The following is a 17,497-nucleotide window of genomic DNA, read 5'->3' as shown; positions in this document are numbered from 1 at the left end:
TTTTTACTCTAATTTACATGTAGAATTGTTGTGAATATTTCAAAGGGAATATTCAGATATTAATAGTAAATCTGAATAACCTGCCTTGTTTGTGTATGTTCGTGGTTTTTTATGCCTAATGATGATCTGTTATCCAAATTCATGCTGATGCACATGGTCAGGGATGCCCCAAATAGTGTTGAATTCAATGTTTGTCTCTTCTGCCAAAGCTGAACAATGGATTTTTGGCCTCATACTAAGACTGAAGCCAAATTTGACTTTGTCTGTAATTATTACAAATGCTGATTTTGAATAAGGTTGTTGAGTTATTTCACATGACAGCAATGGTACCTTGTTTTGAAACTACACTGACGTCCTTCTTGTTTTAGTTATATGGCGCTACTTTCACGGCACCCTTCTGCAGAGGTATGCAGAAGAAAGAAATGGCATCAATGTTGTGTGTGGTCCTGTGTTTGACTCTGATTACGACGGATGTTATGATTACTCGGAGACCCTGAAGCAGTAAGAACATATTTCATTTACTCTTAAAAACAGCTGTTACTTGGGATTACCATCCAGTTGAGTCAGCGGAGCCTTTTCTGTCTAATATTATTCATATTGACGGACATGACATTCCGTTTTTTTTTTAAGATTTTATTTATTTCTCAACAGAGAGAGAGAGAGACAGCGAGAGAGGGAACACAAGCAGGGGGATTGGGAGAGGGAGAAGCAGGCTTCCCGCTGAGCAGGGAGCCCAATGTGGGACTCGATCCCAGGACCCTGGGATCATGACCTGAGCTGAAGGCAGATGCTTAATGACTGAGCCATCTAGGTGCCCAACGGACATGACATTTCTGATTACACTGGAAGCCCCTTGAAATATCTGATTAATTTTGATGTTTTGCTCAGTGTTCAGTGAAATGTTTTTTTAGAGGAAAGGAGTGTTTCTCCTCGACTCAGTTTAGATGAGTAATTCTTGAGCTCAGATTAAACACTGAACTCTACCATATGTTAAGAAGGTAACATCCATGTTTAAAATCTCTGTGTGTAGCTAATTGTTAAGATACTGTCTTCATTAACTACTGCTGGTTAGAAGATAAAGAACCATGTGGTGTGGCTAGAGGCATCCTGAGTGGAAGAATCAGCAGGGTTATAAGGCTGTAGTGTCCAGGCGTAGGCCTTGGGCGAATGTCACAGCTTTTACCCAGCCTTGCTTAGAGGGAGATTGAATGACATCTTGAAAGAAACCATGAGTGGGTACTAGTTTTATAAAGTAGAGTGACAGAACATTTTAGAAGCCATTTGATCTTTCTTAATAACAGCATGATTTTTTGAAGCAATATTGCTATTAAGGCTACAGGAAAAAGAGAATGAATTGCTGATGTTCAGCTCTTTCCTAAGAACTGCTTTCTCAGGTGGCTCAGGGATTACTCTTCACACACGTATATCTGTGACACATTAGTTTGTACTGTGTAATTTACAAACAGTAGTTTGTCAAATGACAGGGTTTGGGGGTTTTTGTTGTTGTTGTTTTTACTATATCCCTTGAGGCATAAGAGTCCCAACATAACTGCCTCAGAGGTCACAGCAGTAGAATGGGTGAAGGAGAGAACTTCATACCTTTCACATCCCACCAGAGCTCTCTGTTTTAATCAGTTTTACATATTATGGTTCCACATAAGATTATACTTGGAGACAGTGCTCCCACTGCCTTAAATTTGGAAAGATGCTGAAAAATAAATAAATAAACTAGCTTTGAGATCAAAGGAAATAGAATTAAGATGGGGTAAAATATTACTTGGGACATGTCGGAGAATATGCTGCAATTTAAAAGAAGTTACTGGGATGAGAAAGGAAATCCTTTTAAAACAAAGGCAAATTCACAGAAACAGGACTTCTCCGGAGGGGCTGGAATAGAAAAAAAATCCCACACCAGTTTCCTCTCTGCCTACTGTCTGTGCACAGCAGCCTAGAGTTGAGAAGACTATCAATAATGCTTTAGAATCTTTGTTGTAGGTATTCGAGAATGATATATCTTTTCTTTAGTGTCTCAATTCCTTCCAGTGTCTTAAGGTAGAACTAAAAAAAAAAAAAAATCTGAAGTTCAATAAATTTTTATAGAAGTTCATAAATTTTTATAGAAAATAAAAATTATTTGGCTTGTGTTTATCTGTCTTCTAATTCGTTCTCTCAATTTGGCAGAACATGTTGAGGTATTATGATTACTAATCGTAAAATTTCATTTTTAGATGCATTGTATTAAAAATATACTTTACTGAAATCTTCATTAAAAAGAAGAGTTATTTCTTTCTTAAAGTGAAGATTGCCATATTTTCCAGAAACAGCAGACTCATCCGTAATCAAGAAATTCTGATCCCAACTCACTTCTTCATTGTGCTGACAAGTTGTAAAAACACATTCCAGACTCCCTCCCAGTGTGATGATTTAGACACCTTAGCTTTCATTTTGCCTCACAGGACTGACAACAGTGAGAGCTGTGTGGTAAGTAGCCTCTGTTCATTTATTACCTTAAACGTTGAAAATAAGAATATATTTGTGTGTGCCATGTCTGACGTTACTGTGGGGGGAAACAGAATATGAATATGCACTTTGAAAGGATATACTTTGAAAAGATGTGCTTTACATGTACTTTGCAGGATGGTTTTAAATTTGATATTCTGAGATGGATGTATCTTTGGAGAAGACTGCCCTTGTCTGTTAAAACACAAAAAAACAAATCAAAATGTAAAAACTTAGTACCTGCTTATGGCTTAGCCACTACATTCTAGGTTTATTTGAACTATGAATTTACTCTTGTTTCAAAACTGGATTCATAATTCCCCAAGTGTTAGCACTGTTATAAATTAGTCTTAATGTTATGGTTAGGTAGTATTTCAGATTAATTTTCTATATATCACTTTATTATAATAATCATGTTTGTCCCTAATTATCTTTTCTTATTCTATTGTCATTCAGTGTTTGGAAAATATGGTTTTATGTTCTCTTATTTGCTCAAAATTAAAAAAACAAAACAAAAACTAAACTAGTCTTTGAACATCAAGACTGTATTAAAATTTTAGGAATTTTAAAGTCTTTCCTTATGGTGAGCCAATTTTTTTTTTCTTTCAGAGTACTTCCCAGATTTTCTAGTTGTTTAACTTTTTTTTTTCACTTTTCTTTTTTTGTCTGTTGAAGTTACACAATGCAAGTGTAGGCCTAAGTTTGCAAAGTGATATAGCTTTTTCACCAGCCTCATTGAAAGGTTGGTGGATAGCTGGAGTCCTGTAGTCAAAGGGATGTTGAGGTCCCAGTCTGAGCTCAGCAGGAGGGAGTGCTGTGATCACTCATTCATTCCTCCCTGCATTTATTCATTTATCCCTTCTTGGATCCAGCCATTCATTCCTTTAATAAATATGTGTTGCCAGGTACTCTTAGTACAGAGCACACAGCAGTGAACAAAAGAGACAGTAGCCTCTGCTGTGGGCCCAGGAGTAGAATACAGAGATCCGCTGTCATCCCTGATCTAGGAGTCTATGTGTCATTCATTAAAATTCATGAAGATATTTCACTCTTTAATTGTTTCTCTGATAAACTGAGAATTAATTGCCCAGTCCTCGTAGAATATATTTCTCATTAAGTTATTTTTCCTTATGCTTCAGAATTAGGTACGGAATAGTAGGACTTTACCTATTTGGATGCCTATTGGGCTTCTCTGTCTACTAACTGGTCACTGTTGTGGACACTGTTGGATACATACCAAGTGTTCCCTTCTTCATTGCTTTCTCTTCCTCAAGAGATTGAATAGTCACCAAAGTTATCAGTGTTGCATTCAGCAAATAATGAAGAACCCATTTACAATGACTTGAGCAATTAGTGGGTACTTCGTGTGACGGGATGTCCAGAAGTAGACAGTCTTGGGTCAATAGCACTATTAGGGACCCAGACCTTTCCTGTCTTCCTTTGCCACTATTCTTAGCATGCAGCACATGTGGGCTAAAGATGGTTTCTACTTCTCTAGATATCATGTCTGAATTCTGGGCCCTCCTCCCAAAGAGACTTTATGCATACATCTCCCTGACCAGAATGATGTCAGGTATCATGAGTGAGGCGCTGAGTTCCTTTTCTACTTCTACCATTCCAAAAGCTATTGTGCCGGTATCTTAAATGCAAACATTTTATCAAATTCTACAATAGCAGTTTACCTAGAAGACACTAAATATTGGACATGAACCAGAGAGAGGATTATTTGAAGGCATATCACACATACAGACTGATTCCTTCTGTTTCGTCTCTGAAGTAGTGACTAAAGATTAGCAGGATGTTAGCCTAAGACATCAGATGCCTTGCCTGTACTTTTTATCTATTCCTGTGTATGTTGGGACAGATGGAAAATATCTACTGTGGTAGATGGTCAAGTAGTCCATTGAGTCAGGGTTATTCCTCCGAGAGCCAGAGTGAAGATTGTTGCAGAGAAAGAGACTGAGTGGGGCAGCAAGTAGCTTTGGGTATAGTGATGATTGGAGGCTAATGGGAAAATGGAAATTATTGGTCCATTTCCCTTTTATGTGGAAAGTCTATAGTTATCATTTCCAACTAATATTTTTTTAAAGATTTTATTTATTTATTTGAGAGAGAGAATGAGATAGAGAGAGCTTGAGAGGGGGGAGGGTCCGAGGGAGAAGCAGACTCACTGCTGAGCAGGGAGCCCGATGTGGGACTCGATCCTGGGACTCCAGGATCATGACCTGAGCCGAAAGCAGTTGCTTAACCAACTGAGCCACCCAGGTGCCCTCATTTCCAACTAATATTGTCCCAAGGGTACAGAAATCTTTATTGGAGGATGTCTTTAAAGTACAATCATAGCCCACCAACCGGTGGATACCTTCTTCATCTGACCTTCTCCAGGAGCCATATTCAGAAAAATGTGTACTTACACATGAATGTATGATTTCCATCTCTGTTACCTGCCTCAGCTACCAGCTCTGCTTCCATGTGCTGGAGCATGTGCCTTTACTTCTTGTCTGATCTCTTAGTAGCTGAGACTTCACTACTTCCCTAGAAATGAAATTGTGTTTTACCACATCCCCCAACCCCCTCTTCACTGCAACCATGTAAATAACTGATTCTGATAAGAACAGTTGTTTTTATAGTGCATTTGCTCACATCATTACACCTGATCCTCAAAACAACCCTGTAAGGAGGGTGCAGGTAAGAGAATCAGGATTCAGATGTTAAATAACTTGCCTCAGTTTACATGGCATGGTAATGATAGGATCTGGACTTAAATCCGACTTTCTTTCTGCTCATCCCCCTGTTCTTTCCACCATATGCCACATTGCTTATGTTTTCCAACATTTTTTTAAACTCACTCTGTTGAAGTTTCTTGCACCAATGTATTCCACATATACTTCCCCTTTCCCAAATTTGAGACATCTAATTAAACAAAGACGCATCATATATATCAGATGGTGAGCTACTCCAGAGCAGGGATCATGCCTAACAAAGCTTGTAGCATCTGCCATTTGGGAGCCAGAGGGTCATAACTCATTGAAATAGGAAGATGGAGTGCTTGTAGGGAAAGTGAACTGACTATTCTCCAGTGACTTTTCTTTTTCCTCATCTTCATAGCATGGGAAGCATGAGTCTTCATGGGTGGAAGAATTATTGAGGTTACACAGAGCTCGGATCACAGATGTTGAACACATCACTGGACTCAGCTTCTATCAAGAAAGGAAAGAGCCAATTTCAGACATTCTAAAGTTGAAAACACAGTTGCCAACCTTTAACCAAGAAGACTGATATTTTTTATTCCAAAAACACACCATAAATGTTTCTGAAAGAACCTTTTATTTTATACAGTCCTCTATTCACGCTGTCGCCTTGTTTGGAAACTGCCGACCAGAGTTAGAGCTGAGAATCCTCTGATAAACCATCTCAGGGAACCTCGCGGCCTCTGCCCGGCAGTAGAAAAATACTCTTATTGAGTCTCACACATGTTTGAATGTGTAAGAGTTGTTCCACTTTGGGGAATAAAGACAGACCAGTCCTAAAACTGCTCTTCTACTTCTCTTAAGGGCAGAAGTAGCTGTGAACCTTGTCTGGACACCAGATATTTGAATTTTATTTTCACTAATAAACTTTTCTGGAACTGGCAACCAGGACACTAATGGATAGGATTGGAATAGTCTGTGTTACTTTAGTATTTTCACAAAGACTTAAAGGTGATTCTCGATTCTTTCTGACTTGGAGTTCCATTCATTTTAGTTTTAACTGAAAAAATTAGCGGAAGCAAAAATATTTCTAAGGCCCTCTTTCTGTCTTTGGTGACACCCATTCAAAAGCCAAAATATGCAATCCTGTGGGGTTGTTTTGTTTTTGTTTTTGTTTTTTTTTTGTGATTGGGCTTCTTCAGATTTAATGTCTTTAACAAGTTAAACTTTGAGGGAAGATCTGTGAATTGAGTAATTGAGTCTCTCTACCTGCTATAAAATTTTATTCTGTATTTGCGCAAAAAGAAAGATATTCCCATCCTGTTCACTGGTAATTAACATAGGTTGAAAATAGCTCTAAAAGTAGCTATTTTAGACTATTACAAATGTCTTGGTGGAACTTCAGAGAACTTGTCAACACATGCATGGTGGCATTTTTCATCAAGATGGTAGGAATGTTTTCCTCTATGCACAAAAATGACCCCACCAGCAGCAGAACTATGCTGAGCTGTTTGTTTTGAAGTTCCATAGATTTGGAAAGAATGTATAACCATTACTTTACATCTTCTTGGTGGTCATGATAAATGAACCTGACCTCTAACCACATAGACTATACCTTTTAGTCCCAACCTGTGAACCTTCAAAGGCTTCCTTCACTTTTAAGCTACGTGGGTTTGATTTAGGTGTTATATTAGTCCACCAAAAATTTTTATTTGTCCTTTATAGGATGATCATTCTTCAACAGACGACAGGCCACAAAATCCTTTAGATAATATGATTTGTATCTAAAAATTATTTAATAATTTAGAAAGTTTTGTTGGTTTTTGTTTTAGTCCCATAGGGCCCTGAGGGTTTGTACATTGCTTTTTTTCCAGCCTGTCTTCTCTGTTGTTCAATTTGGGTCATTTCTATTGTTTGTCTTTAAGTTCACTGATTATTTTCTTTCTCTAATCCATTTTGTTGTTGAGCCCACCCATTGATTTTTCTATTTCAGTTATTGGTGGTTGTTTTTTTTTCTAAAATTTCCATTTGGTTCTTCTTTATATCTTGTATTTCTTTGCTGAGAATTTTTATTTTTTTGCTGAGATTTTCTATTTTTTCATTTATTCTATGCAATTTATAAATACTCGCTGAAGCATTTTTACAATGGCTGCTGCAAAATTCTTTTCAAATAATGCCAGCATCTGTGTCATCTCAGGGTTGGCATCTGTTGTCTTTTTTTCATTCAAAAAGATTTTTCTGGTTCTTGGCATGATGAATGATTTTCAGTGGAAACCTGAATATTTTAGGTGTTATGTGACTATGGATCTTATTTAAACCTTCTGCTTTAGCTGACTTTCTCTGACATCAGCCTAGTGGGGGACTTAGGGGCACTGTCTAGTTCTTCCAAGGTGTGGTTACGAGTCCAGGTTTCCCACTCAGCCTCCAGTGACACTTGGGGTGAGATGGGACCTTTGTCGCAGGGTGCAGGGTAGAAATTCAGCTCTCCCCCTGGGCCTCCACTGATGCCTTCCTGGCTGGGGTATGCAGGGGGCCTTGTCACTGCTCCCCTGTGGTGTCCACTGACACTGTGGGCAGGAATGTTGGGAAGGCTTTATTATGACCAAGTGGGGATGAAATGACCAGTTGCCTGCTCAACCTTCTCAGATACCACCCTGTCAGTTAGGGTACTTCATGACAGACTGTCACGGTTGGAAGTCCAGGCTCCCCACTTGGCCTTTGCTGACCTGGTTGCAATTACTGTTTTCTCTTTTGCTAGGCTACTCCTCTTTCAGTCCTTTGGCTAGAGAGCAGGTCTTTCTTAGGACTTCTTTTTGCCTGCTCTGTTGGCATTTCACAGGTTGTGATGTCTTCAGCTCCAAGCCTGGGACATATGAGCTAAAAAGCAAAAACTCGGGGGAACTCATCACAGTTTTTTGTCCCTTGGGTCCCTTTGTCCCAAGGTCCCTAGCCTGCCTGCCTTCTTCTCTCCACCTTTCAGAATCTTCCTATTTTTATTTTATATATAATATCTTAGCTTTTTATCTGCACTTAGCAGAAGGATATCTACTTCTTTATAGAAGTGTCTCATTGATTTTTATATATTCTTCAAAATACATGCAGACACATGATTGCCTCTATGTAAAGCATCTTAGCAGATCTTAATTAAATGGGTAGATGTCTCTCCCCTTTGCCAATCACCAGGTAATACAAAGAAGGACAAGTAATAATCCTTAGAGTTTTAAGGAGGGAGAGGATGGAGCAGAAGTGTAGATGATCCCTAAAGGGTGGTGATTGTTTAAATGGAGTCATAGGCAAGGTGCCAGGGAGGACAGAGGAGACACTGGGCGGTGTTTGACAGTTTCAGCAGTGACTTCTCAGAGGTGGTGACATTTGGGCTAGAACTTAGTGCAAATTGGAGCTCTTCAGGTGAACAGGTAAGGAAAGGACATTCTAACATCCCTTGGATGGATACTCTTTGGCATTTTCCCATTTACTCCTATTTCTGATATTTTCTACAAGTGTTGCTATGACCAACTTATGATATACAACTACTTTATTTTTCCTGCTTTGTTATAATCATCTCCTGCTCTTATAAGTCAGACTATTAATGCTATGCTGACTCTAAAGTGAAGAGCATCCACATCTGTTCCTATTTAGCTTGTTTTTTTTCAGTTGCTCTTACACAGTGTTTTCTTTTTTTTGTCTTGAAAGAGATCTCTCCTTTGACTGTTTCATCATTTTAAAACATGTGACTGGCCTCCAGTCCCCAATTTGAATGGTAAATTTACATGGCTATATATGAAAATGTCTTTATCCTACTATTTACAATGAAGGCTGTTCTTTGCTTTTCATATGCAAAATGAAACCTTTATTTTCCCCTAACTTTATTGCCATGCCTCTGATCAGTACTTCTTAAATGAGGTAAGTAACTTCCATATAAAATTTCATAGCTAAGTCAGCTCATTCATGGTAGAGCAAAGAATCAGGTGGAACTTAAAAATATTTAGAAGTTTCAGAGAAAAGAGGGCAAACCTTAGGAGGAAGAAGGCAAATGTTCCAGCAGCGTAGGTCAATGTGTAGAGGACTGTTTGGCCAGTTGGCCCAGTCCTGTTTCAGGAGAGAAGGTGGATGAGATTGAAGCTAACACCACCCAGTCCTCCAGGAAAGGCTGTTACCACCCCCCACCTTGACTCTGTCATTAGCTAGAGTAACTATCTTGCCTTGCCCTGCTTATCTTATCTATAACAGGAATGGGCATTTGAACTTTGAAACTAAATGTGGTGATTACACTTCGTGCCAAAAAGCCTATCCCAGGAATCTGGTGTGTTGGTGCTTTTATAAGCATTAGGTAAAATTGTAACATGGCTACAGTCCAATGACATTTTCCTTGTTTTTTGGCAGTCTAAATATTATAAGGGAGAGGAAAAAGTCTACAGAATATGTCTCTAAGCTAAGAAATGTGGATTTACCAATAAAAAGTGTATATACAGAAACTTGGCCGCTTTCGTGTGTGTGTGTGTGTGTGTGTGTGTGTGTGTGTGTGTGTGTGTGTGTGTGTGTTTGGAGGGTGGGGACAGTGAACGGGGTTGTGGCATTTTCCCAGGGATGATACTGTGTGCAAGAGTTGTAGACAATTAACCACGGCTGTATTGTTGGAAGGATAAAAAAGAGCCAAAGTTCATTTCAGGTTCACAGAGTAAACATCAATTTCTGATCTGTACCCTATATTCTTGCTTTTGGTATTTTAATTATTTGCAATCATACTTCTAGGTAAAAACAAAAGACAGGCATGTATAAATATACTTCCAATATGTAGAATGGTCTGAAACCAGAGGGAAAGTATCCAGTATGTAACTTCCATAGATTTTTTTCAACGTGAAATATTTGCACTTATCCTTTCCATTACACATAAACAGAAATTAAAGGAAAAATATATTTACTAGAAATTATAGCCATGGCAGAAACTGTAGATGCATAAAATATGTTTTAGTCTGCTAGAAATGAAAGAATCTCTGCAATCGGTGTTATCCTTGTGAGATGTGAAAAGGAAGCAACAGAAAAAAATGCACCTTTCATTCCACCCCAGTGTCGTAGTTTTAAATTTAACTTCACACTTGCCCATAAAACCTCAACTCAGGGGGCAGGATTTTAATAAAAATAACAATTTCATTTAAAACCCATATAGAATTTCATTATATATCAAATTCAGAACTCAGTATAGACTTCAGCTTTCACAGGATAAAGATTCAAAACAAATAAATATCCAGGAAATGAGATTTTTATATCTCTTAATAATTTTGCCCCAAGACATCCAGGTATTTTTCACTATCAAATTTTTTTATTCCTACACTTAGATGACATTGTGCTAAGTGTAATATAAAGAAAGTGAAACTTTCAGAACTGAAGGTTTATAAGTTAATAGCGCTGGAGATTATTTTAAATAAATGAGACCAAAATTTTCTCAGTTCAATGAATGGATCTCATTGTTCAAATTTTTACAATTTAAAAAATCTCAGATCAAAACCTACAATTTTGCATTCTCTATTATATAAACTATTCTAGATCTTGACACAATGTCACTGTTTTGAAGAGTTACTCACTTTTATGAAGGTCCAAACAGAACTAGTGGTTAACCTGTGAAGCCTTGTTTGTGTACTTACGTGTTTTTAAGATGTTACCACTGTTTACTTCAATAGAACACTTTACCACATTCAACTAGAGTAGATTCAGTTAGATCAAGACTGAACAGATTTCAAAGCTGTGTTTACTCTGTGTCAAGGAAATGGGCATTAGGGATAAATTGGGGAACAGAACAGATGGGATGCCTGCCGCCTTGGTGCTTACCAACATTTCACCTGGATTTCAAGATCTAGCCCAAGGCCCATATCCTTTTGACACCAGTTCTCTTCTCTTGACCCCTAAGCATGGTCATGTGATCAGACCCTCCCAGACATTGGAGATGACAGAGCACAGGCCCTCAGGCTAGTCATTGTTCTGTAGTTGAAGCCAACAGTGTGTGTGGGATGCATTTTATTGTCCTATAATCTGTATGCAATGTTATTACATGGCACTGTGACCTACTAAGGTATTGTACTCAGCCCCTGATACTTGATCCAAGTGTATGGCTTGCTAAAGGTAGTCTGCAGCCATAAAAGGAAATAATTTCGGGGTGATGTGGTTATGGGTATAAGAGAATTGTTAGCTTCCACCTAGGGCTTCCAGGGGACCTGGCAGGATCTTATCCTAAAGAGAACACGTTCCACAAATCTCATAAGGAAATTGAGAAGTCCCAAGAAGCTGCACTATCTAAGCATTTCCAGCCGGTGGTCTTTTGTTAAATTTGCCAAGACTATACCCTTTGAGTTTCTTCCCTAAAACTGTAACTTTGATGAGATTTACGTCAGGAGTGTGCTGTTTCATAAGAGATACAACTCAGTCCTGTAAGATTTTTCCACCAGTGGTTGTAACTCTCATTTAACACTTAAGCATATATTTTTTTAAATTGATAGATTCCTTTTCAGGTATTTCTTTGTCTTGTCTCCAAAGCTGTCTGTCATTGAGAACAGAAATAATCTTTATAGCCACTGATTCTAGTACAGCACCTGGCACATAGTAGTTGGTTAATAAAGACAACATCCAGATGAATAAAACCCAATAAGCTGATCCTACCAAAATATCCATTTAAGACAGCTCAGGAATCACAGGTTATAGAAATGCAGCTAGAAGACAGTATATATAAGATCAAGAATGCCTTTCAGGGGCCATTCAGTTTCACTGACTCACAGTTTCATAGACTTCCCTGTGCAAAGTGTGATGCGTGGTGAACTGAAGAGGAAAAGAATGAACTTCTCAGAGTTTTGACATCTCACGTGAAAACCTCTCTACAAAGCATGCAGTGTTCCTCCAGCTGCAAAGAGCTGTTGTAGGGCGCCTGGGTGGCTCAGTTGGTTAAGCGACTGCCTTCGGCTCAGGTCATGATCCTGGAGTCCCGGGATCGAGTCCTGCATCCGGCTCCCTGCTCAGCAGGGAGTCTGCTTCTCCCTCTGACCCTCTTCCCTCTCGTGCTCTCTATCTCTCATTCTCTCTCTTTCAAATAAATAAATAAAAGCTTTTTAAAAAAATCTGTTGTAAACATTTACTGGCAAAGGTGGACACACACAGGAGCATCTCTCAGTCTTCACATCCATCAACTTCTGGGAACACCTTTTGCTGTGAGGAAAAACACATCAGCCTGGAAGAAATAAGTCGACGGTAGCAACCCCGCTGGGGCGTCTACAACAAGCATTTTGAGGCAACTTTGCTTTACTCAAGAGGAGAGAGATTTTCCTACCCCTTCTCACTATCTTTGAAATTCAGGGCAATGGAATCTCGTATTGCCTAACATAGTGACGGACGAAGAAGTATTAGTGATGTGAAATCCTCCCTTTCCATCATGGAAGGTTGACCGTAAACAAATTTGATTATTCATTTGCCCAATGAATCAGTCACATTATTATGATAACAAAGACATCTCTGAAACTGGATCAAATATGATAATTACAATAATAGCTAACTTAACTGGGTGTTTCTTTGGTTCCAGACATTGTGCTAAATGATTTACATATATTTTCTCAACAATTCTGTAATGTGAAAATACTAATCCTAACCCTGGCTAGTGGGTTATCACTGGCAGGGATTTGAGCCCAGGTCTTGGTAAATCTCATCTACTCAAACAGCATGTCCCACTGCCTCCTGGAAGAATATGTTGAAAATGTTCAGATTCATCAAGTTTTACTCCATCAGCAGCTGAATTTCAAGCCAGAATTAAATTCATTAATAGTGTATTAATAGTATGAAATACCACATTTAAAAAAGAGCACTTAAAAGCAAAATCAAAAAATGTTAACTCTCAATTGAAAAATGGGCAGAAGTCTGGATTAACACATTCATAAGGAAAAGAGCTGTAAAAAACAAAAACATAGGAATGTTTTAGCACTTAAGTTAAAGACAGGCAAATGACATTATTTTTGTGCTTACCACGTGGGAAAAGTTTTAAAAGGTACAGATCTCCAGTGTTGCGAAGTTCATTGGCAGCAGTCACACCATGCCGGTGGCGGTACACACTGTTACGGCCCAAATGAAGGTAATTTGATAATTGCGATCCAAAAGTCTAAAAATTGTTCATAAACTATGGCTCACATTTCAGCTCCTCAAATTATTCTGAAGAAGCCATTGTACGAGGACCTAAAATGATGCTCAAGCGAAATGGTTGACTCTTATTAGAGAAATAGTAATAGCATATTACTATTACTAGGATACTCTAAGATGTGATCTTTATCTAAATCTACTAAAGTGGAAAAACTTCATGATACAGGAATCAACAATGACAGCTTCTAAAACAGCAGATGATAATGTATCCATTTTGGTGAAAGGAAAAGTAAAATCCCTTTTCCTCCCCTTCCTTCCCTTCCTCTTGTGTATCTTTCCTGCTCAGTTTCTCCCCTCTTGTTCTTCTCTCTGGAAGTTAATGCAGTAAAATATTTACAGTGATTATATCTGCATGCTGGGGCTTGGGGTGACCCTCACTTTCTTGTTCCTCTATAATTCATTACTTTTATAATCTGGGAAAAAAACACCAGTAAAATTCATTTAGATAAAAAAATACTCTTGAATCTTATAAAGTATTTGGAGTGTCTTCACCCATATCTATATATGTGGTGATAAGCATCCAAACAGCAGAAAATGTCCAGCACCTCGGATATCAATTAGGTGCGTATTAATAGTGCGTGAATGATATTCCCTCATTACATTGCTGTTCGCCATGGTGAGGTTAACACAGTTCAAAAAAGCCCATTTGCACAAAACGTTTGTCTTTTGTCATCTTCCTTTCACTTCCAAGCTTCTGTGTTCACACCTACCCACCTTCCTTCTAGTCTCTCACGGAGAAAGTGTGATTTCTTTTTGTTTTTTCAGACCTGAGTTCTCACTTCCTCCAGAGCTTTGTTTTTCTTGTTATTAACCCTTCTTCCTCAGTCACACATCTGTGATTCCCACCTCTGCTCTGCTGCCATCTTTCTGCTTTGATTATAAACGGGTCCTTCCATTTCGCTACAGCGTCCGCCATGTTGCGTCTGTCCCTGGAGCTCCCACGGTGAGACAGAACCAATAAGTGCCTGGCTTACATCTCCTGACTTTATTTCCTCACTAACTCCTCCCCTTGTTTGAAACTCCAATAATTTGGTTTCTGACCACCTCCCCATCCCTCCCCATCGTCCATTAACCTCTCTTTTTAAAAAAGAACAATGATTTCCTCATGGACAGATTTCATTTTTATTTTGGAAATGTAAAAATACACTGTAAAGCATAAGGAGTGAAATAATCATCATCCCACCAGCTTCCCACTGTTGACATCCTGGGCTCCTTTATTAGCTTTTCGATTACTGCTTTAATCTTTCTTAAATATATTTCCAATCACTGTGATTATCTCAAGCATCCCTGTCTGCCCCTGATTCCATTTTTCAGCATGTTTATTCTTTGCTATCTTTAATTTTTTATTTGTGTATTATTATTTCTTTGGGCCTCTTTGCTCTTTTAAAATCTCCTTTTATTGTTTTATTGTATCTTTGAGTTTATTTTTTTATTTTTATTTTTTTTTAAGATTTTATTTATTTATTTGACAGAGAGAGACAGCAAGAGCAGGAACATAAGCAGGGGGAGTGGGAGAGGGAGAAACAGGCTTCCCGCGGAGCAGGGAGCCTGATGTGGGGCATGATCCCAGGACCCTGGGATCATGACCTGAGCTGAAGGCAGACGCTTAACGACTGAGCCACCCAGGCGCCCCTCTTTGAGTTTATTTTTATTTATTGGATTCATGTGTCAATTTTCTTATCAGTTGGCCTACGTTTTCTTCTAGGTGGAATAGATGAAATAAACTTTCCTTCCTCCCCTCTCACTCTGCCTCCTTCCCTCCCTCCTGTTTTAGTCCAGGGTATATTTGCTGAGTTTAATGCCATTTCTTTTTATCTTACCCCCGTTTGACATTCTATTTTACTCAGAGATGGAGTGGGTGACCATCTTCCAATTGTATCTGAGAATCGTTTGTTTATTCCTTTAAACTATAGTTTCAGAGAGAAATATTTTGCTTCCTCTCCACTTTTTTAAAGCCCAAGGGTGGAGTAGTGGTGGGAGAAAAGAGGGCTTGAGGTTATCCTAGACTTTCTATGATATTTGGGCTCCTTTCCTCTTCTGAGATTGTCTCATACAAATGTTCACCTTGTCGGGTGTGTAAACAGCTCCTGTGTTGGAGACTCTTGGATTGTGGTTCATTTCCTCAGTTTAGTGCATGCCCGGGAGATTGCACATCTCTGTCAACCCCTTTTTCTCCTTCCCTGTGTCACTGGGCTTTCTCCCAGAATGGGTCTCATTACATTTCCCATTTCCCCATTGGAATAGATCGTTTGCTCTTTCTGTCCCGCATGCTTCTTTGCAGTGTAACTTTGTTGCTCCAACCTTCAAATGTGGGCTGGCCTTGGGACTTGCCCTGACCCATAGAATGTGGCCAAAGTGACATTTTTTTTCACTTACGAGATTGTCCTTAAGGGTCCTTGCACCTTATGCTTTGGGCTCTGAAAATGCTCCTACCACCAGGTAAGGAAGCCAGGGCTAACCCACCAGATGATAAGAGACTGTGTAGAAGAGAGGCTCAGCTCCCTGCCGGCACCAAGGCCCCGGATGAGAGGGTAAGGCCATCCTGTGTCCTCCAGCCCTAATGGAGTTGCCCAAAGGCTGAAGTGGTGTGAATGACCCCAGTGAGACCACCAGAAGAACCACCCTGCTGAGCACAGCCATAGAATCATGAGAATTATGAAATCATTCTTATAAGCTACTATGTCTTGGAGTGTTTTTATGCAATGATATATATTTGATACCTGAGAGCAGGTGGTACTAAGTGCAACTTGAAACGTGTGGCATTGGCTTTGGGACCAGGCAGTGGGCAGAGGCTGGAAAATGGTACAGAGACTATTGAAGGCAGAGGAAAGGACTACCTATGTTATTACGTGCTACGTAACTTTGGAATTCTTCAAAAATCTATCTTCAGTTTGTGAAAGCAACAAGACTGAGTTAAAAATTGAGATCTAAGTCTTTTGTGTGAGTGTGTATTGATTTTATATTTAAAGGCCATGTTGACGCACACCATGTTTGTTGCAGAACTATTCACAATAGCCAAGAGGTGGGAGCAATTTACATGTACATTGACAGATGAATGGATAAACAAAATGTGGTCTATACATACAATAAAAGATTATTCAGCCTTAAAAAGGAAGGAAAATCCGTCACATGCTACAATGTAGATGAACCTTAAGGACATTAGGCTAAGTGAAATATGCCAGACACAAAAAGCCAATATTGTACAGTTCCATTTACATGAGCCATCGAAAGCAGTCGAACTCATAGAAGCAGAAGGTAGAATTGTAGTTCCCAGGGGGATGGGGAGGGGAAGGATATGTGAGTTAATGGGTACAGAGCTTCAATTTTACAAGATGGAAAATTTCTGCAGATCTGTTGTTCAACAATATTAATATACTTAACACTACAAAACTGTACACTTAAAATGGTTAAGATGGCAAGTTTTGCATTGTATGTTTTTATTTGTTTTACCATAATTAAAAAAAAAATTGAGGAGGAGGAAGGGCATGGTGACAGAATAGATGGCAAGCCCTGATAGTAGATGAAGGATCTGCAAGTTTATGAATATGCTTTACAGAAATAATAAGGAGAACAGCAGTAAAAATACCAAAAAACACCTTTCACCTTACCTCCATAAATGCTGGCATTGGATAAAATTGAACCTAGGTAACTACCAGAGCCACAAATACAGGTTTCCCCCACTCACCGAAAGTAGAGCGTTCCTATGAAGCTTTTCCTAAGTAGAAATGGCATACAGAGAAGAAGCAATGACCGTTAACTTACAGGTATCATATGACCTCACTGATATGAGGAATTCTTAATCTCTGAAAATTGTTTTGAGCATTCATTGCCTGACCCAAAAAATATTTTCTCTTAGGCTTTTCTGATACCTTAGGACACATCTTGCTAACAGAGGCACAAAATTAATCTAGATAAAGCACAGATGCTCACAGACAGTTCAAAGCTGTGGGGGTTTGATGCTGAGATGCTGAGGGTAGTTCCGGGGAAAGGAACTTGGCAGAGCCCCTCTCGCTGCTGGGGGTTCTGCCTCCGTGAAGCCTCACTGCGGAACAAGTGCTGAATGCTACTTTTGCTTTCTGACTTTTTTTTTTTGTAAAAGCAAAAAATCCTCTTCATATTTCTTTTGATTAGAGAAAACA

At 39.0% G+C, this 17,497-nt stretch overlaps 1 protein-coding gene across 2 annotated transcripts in view; it reads left to right on the top strand.

The window, feature by feature from the left end:
- Positions 1 to 9,741, top strand: part of ENPP1 (ectonucleotide pyrophosphatase/phosphodiesterase 1) — a 72,385-nt gene extending 62,644 nt beyond the window's left edge. The window contains exons 23-25 of one of the 2 annotated variants that reach the window (XM_027603409.2): positions 369 to 501; positions 2,319 to 2,481; positions 5,608 to 9,741. In XM_027603409.2, the coding sequence (XP_027459210.1) occupies positions 369 to 501; positions 2,319 to 2,481; positions 5,608 to 5,778 (467 nt within the window). In that variant the 3' untranslated portion in view covers positions 5,779 to 9,741. The remainder of the gene's footprint in view (positions 1 to 368; positions 502 to 2,318; positions 2,482 to 5,607) is intronic. The other variant, XM_027603410.2, reaches the window with a different exon arrangement.
- The last annotated feature ends 7,756 nt before the right edge of the window (positions 9,742 to 17,497 follow it).

Source organism: Zalophus californianus, chromosome 7 (genome assembly GCF_009762305.2).
Source record: "Zalophus californianus isolate mZalCal1 chromosome 7, mZalCal1.pri.v2, whole genome shotgun sequence".
Taxonomy (NCBI): domain Eukaryota; kingdom Metazoa; phylum Chordata; class Mammalia; order Carnivora; family Otariidae; genus Zalophus; species Zalophus californianus.
Note: the sequence above shows the minus strand (reverse complement) of the source record. Positions and strands in the feature narration are given on the sequence as shown.